This window comes from Hyaena hyaena, unplaced genomic scaffold (genome assembly GCF_003009895.1).
Source record: "Hyaena hyaena isolate Hyena2069 unplaced genomic scaffold, ASM300989v1 scaffold_45, whole genome shotgun sequence".
NCBI lineage: Eukaryota > Metazoa > Chordata > Mammalia > Carnivora > Hyaenidae > Hyaena > Hyaena hyaena.
This window is the reverse complement of record NW_024080677.1, coordinates 4,434,439-4,438,924: the sequence shown is the minus strand read 5'-3', so window position 1 is coordinate 4,438,924 and position 4,486 is coordinate 4,434,439. Positions and strand designations below refer to the sequence as shown.

General features: G+C 33.7%; 1 protein-coding gene across 1 annotated transcript in view; it reads left to right on the top strand.

The window, feature by feature from the left end:
- Window positions 1-4,486, top strand: part of TOPAZ1 (testis and ovary specific PAZ domain containing 1) — a 106,979-nt gene that overhangs the window by 99,222 nt on the left and 3,271 nt on the right. Inside the window, exon 19 of the mRNA XM_039230343.1 lies at window positions 3,333-3,516. Coding sequence (XP_039086274.1) covers window positions 3,333-3,516 — 184 coding nt within the window. The remainder of the gene's footprint in view (window positions 1-3,332; window positions 3,517-4,486) is intronic.

Genomic DNA, 4,486 nt, shown 5'->3' with positions numbered 1-4,486 from the left:
CCCTCCCTCCCTCCCTCTCTCCCTCCCTCCCTCCCTCCCTCTCTCCCTCCCTCCTTCTCCCTCTCCCCCTCTCCCCAACTTGTGCTCTTTCTAAAATTAAAAATGATAATAATAATTTAAATACACTTAATGCCTAATTTAATATGTAGTGAACTTCTGGGACTTAGGTGAGGTATAGGGCTAAGAGTATTTGGGGTATTTTTAATGTACCTGAGTTATAAAAGGAAATGAGTAATTTATATTCACTGATCAGTCTTCAAAAACATCTTATGACCTGACAATGCTGACATTTCAAATATCATTGGAACTCTCTAGATTTATCTTCACACATGGTTAACACTCTAGAAGAGCCTTATAATCAGTCTAGTAGCACTTGATTTGGGGCTGATGGCTTTTTCATCGAGGCACTGTTAAGACTGGTGCCAATGCCTTTTGTTTTTCTTGTTTTTTAGTATTTTGTATAGCTTTATTGAAATAATTTCACATACCATAAAATTCAGCCATTTAGACAATGTATTAGTGTTTATTATATTCACAGAATTGTGCAGCCATCACCACAATGTAATTTTAGAACATCTCCAGCGCCTCCAGACAAAGAAGTACATTAGCATTCCCTGGATGCCTCCTGCTGGCCAAGCAACAACTAATTGACTATCTGTAGGTTTGCATATTTGGGGCATTTCTCATAAACGAAATCATTCAATATGTAGTGTTTTATGACTGGCTTCTTATAATTAGTATAATATTTTCAAGGTTCATCCGTGTTGTGGCATGTATTAATACTTCATTCCTTTTCATAGCTGAATAATACTCCATTGTATGGAATTTGTCCATCTATCCTCTGATGGACATTTGGATTATTTCTACTTTTTGGTTATTATTAATAACACTGCTACAACCATTCACATAAAAATTTTTGTGTGGACATATATTTTTATTTCTCTTTGGATCAGAATTTCTGGCTCATATGATAAACCTATGTTTTTAGCATTTTGAGAACTGCCACATCTGCTTTTCCAAAGATGCTGCATCATTTTATATTTATTTACCCATGATCCAAATTTGAGATTTCTAGTTTCTTCACATCCTCACCAACACTTGTTATACTGTGTTATTTTAGCCTTCCTGTGAATATAGTGATAGCTTATTGTGGTTTTGATTTGCATGATCCTAATGACTAATGATGTTGAACACTTTTTCAAGTACTTATTAGCCATTTATGTATTTTCCCTGGAGAAATGTCTGTTAAATCCTTTACCATTTTTTTCTTTGCACATTTAAAAACAATTTTTTATTACTGAGTTTTAAAAATACACGCACATGATATGCATATAGATATATATACTCTGGATGCAAGTCCCATGTCAGATACATGAATTTCAAATATATTTTTTTCTACTCTGTCAGTTGTCTTTCACTTTCTTAATGGCTTGGCTCCACTTTTGTTTTCAAACTAAGCAGAAAGAAACTGTCCAGGGACAGTATAGTTGCCTTCCTGATGCTCCTGATTTGCTCTCCCTAGTCCTAAAAATACTGATTTTTCCTCTCAGCCAAAAAGTCAGGAAGGGGAGATGTTAGTGTGTCTTTACATGATGTTTCCCTCCCCTAAAACCAATTGGGGCTATTTTTCTTTTCATATTTGTTTTTAGAGGAAAAACTAATGTTGGTAAATTTCTACTCCGTTTATTGTTTTCCTCTTCTGTTCAACAAAGTAAAAAAAGTAAAGAATGTATGTAAATTATACCTATCAACAGTAAGAAAGTTAATGAGTCCATAGTATGTTAGTCCTGCAAGTGACCTAGGGACATTGGTCATTAACTACCTAGTAGTTAGGAATCCAAAATCTGGAGTCAGAAGGCTGGGGTAATTGCCAAAGCCCTTCACCTAATGTGGGAGTCACTATGCCTGATTTCAAAGGTAGTACTGTCAGTTAAAATGAGGTAAAACCTTTGTGTTTAACACAGGTACCTGGCACATAGTAGGTCCTCAGAGATTAGCAGTCATCATCCTCATTAGATTTCTTGAAGAAACTTATCTTTTTTTTTTTTTCTCAAGTGTTTACTCATTTTTGAGAGAGAGAGAGACCTCAAGCATGAGGGGCAGAGAGAGTGAGAACACACAGGATCTGAAGCAGGCTCCCAGGCTCTGAGCTGTCAGCACAGAACCTGATGCCGGGCTTGAACCCACGAACTGTGAGATCATGATCTGAGCCAAAGTCAGATGCTGAATCAACTGAGCCACCCAGATGCCCCTAAAGAAGCATATCTTAACAAAACATTTTAAACAAATTTTACATACAGGTTTAAATTGGTTTCAGTGAAATATGACAGTATAATAGTGGTTATATACAGTTTGGATATCCTAAGACTTAAGGGGTTTTCCCTATATATCATTTGTAATAAGCACCTAAACAGTTTAAAAGTTAAATCTCTTTTCTTGAAAAGTAAAATTTTTAGAACACTACTTGGTCAGTATAGCTACAACACATTGATAATCTACAGGAATAATACATATTTTAAGATAATGTATTTTATTTTATATCTAGATAGTGCTGCTCAATGCCAGACATAGAATAGGAACATTAAATGTGTTTTATCCATTTTTATTTTATTATTCTTTTAAATTTAAATTTTAGTTAACATACAGTGGAGTATTGGCTTTAGGAGTGGAATTCAGTGATTCATCACTTACATACAACACCCGTGCTCATCGCAAGTGCCCTCCTCAGTGCCCATCACCCACTCACCTCCCTCCATCAACCCTCAGTTTGTTCTCTTATCGTTAAGAGTCTCTTGTGGTTAGAACAGTACATGTTTATTATACAGACTGTAACAGCACTTTAAATAAGTGCTAACAAATAGTGTAGTATCGATGTGACAAAATCTTCAAATTAGGATTACTTTTTTTCTACATTTTGAATTCATAATTCAAGATAGGCAATAATTACAAATCTATATAGCTGCTGATAAACTAGATCCTATTAAAACAAAACCCATGTCACTATTTTGGTGTTTTAGTTATTCTAAAATTATGTTGAATTGACTATGGCTTGAAATAAATGGGCAGTTGCCACGATGAGGCTCAAAAGTCATTTTTAGGAGAGTCCTTTAAATATATATTTTTACTTCATGTTTAATGTTTCAAAAGTATTTTACAAAGAATAATTTAACATGTATTAGGATAAACTTACTACCATATAATTTGTATAATAAACCTACTAATGTGAAGAATCATTCTGTGATGTAAGTAATTATCACCTGTGGATATTTTGGAAGCCTTGCATTTCACCTGTTGGGGTTTTAGTAAAATTTGATCTATTATTTGATTTCTAGGTGCCCTTTCATTGGGTTGCTATCCACCATTGGAGGGAAATTTATATCGAAAACTTCTACTGATTCCTTCTTACTTATCTGAGATTGAAATGCTTTTAGCTGTTGAGATCTTCCTGGTATCTAATGCTAGTAGTATTCAGAGTCCTGGAACTTCCACACAGATGCTGCAGATAGTTTTGAAAAGGTTGGTTGATACAACTTCTAATTGCATGCTAAAAGCAGATCATGGCTCCCTATACCTGCCCTAGGATGTAGATGTTTATCTCTACTTTATATTTTGTAATATATATTTTATATATTTAATGCATAAATATTTTTATATGCACAAACATTTCTACATGTATGTGGATATATATATACATATTCAAATGTATTTTTATACTTGTGTATGTATGCATTTATAAACTTTGGTAACATTTAAATTGAGAGAGGATTTGACCTGTTTGAGACTTAAAACTGAACAGGCTGGTAGCATTTAATAAACACATTAACTTAATAAAGTTCATAAACACATTAAACACATTAACTTCAAAGATGCTGTCAGATGTTCAGAGAGACAGACCTTCTTTAGGTATATATCCCTCTTGTATACTGATGGTTTCTTAGGTAGGTATCTAAAAGTTATTTACTTTTTGGTCAACACAAAATATCTAAGAACCAGGTCTAAAAGGGAAATAAATATGTGATAGTTTATTTGGTTCAGTCAAGAATACTGTTGAAAATAAAGCCATCAACCTAGTGTCTATATTTTAAAATGTTGACCAGACTGGTATCTCTTTAAATAATTTTGTCAAAGTCCCAGTATTTAGGCTTATAGCAACTCCCAATTTCCTTGTTAGACAATCCAGGAAACTAATAAAGATCTCATGGAGCTCCTGTTGTTAGGGTTTCTTGAAAGAATTTTGCTTCAGTTTACTGGTATCATCAACCACATCATCAGATTGGATAGTCTTTTCTTTCTTTCTTCCTTTCTTTTCTTTTCTCTCTTCTTTTCTTTTCTTTTCTTTCTTTCTTTCTTTCTTTCTTTCTTTTCTTTCTTTCTTTTCTTTCTTTCTTTCTTCCTTTCTTTCTTTCTTCCTTTCTTTCTCTTTCTTCCTTTCTTCCTTTCTTCCTTTCTTTCTTTCTTTCTTTCTTTCTTTCTTTCTTTCTTTCTT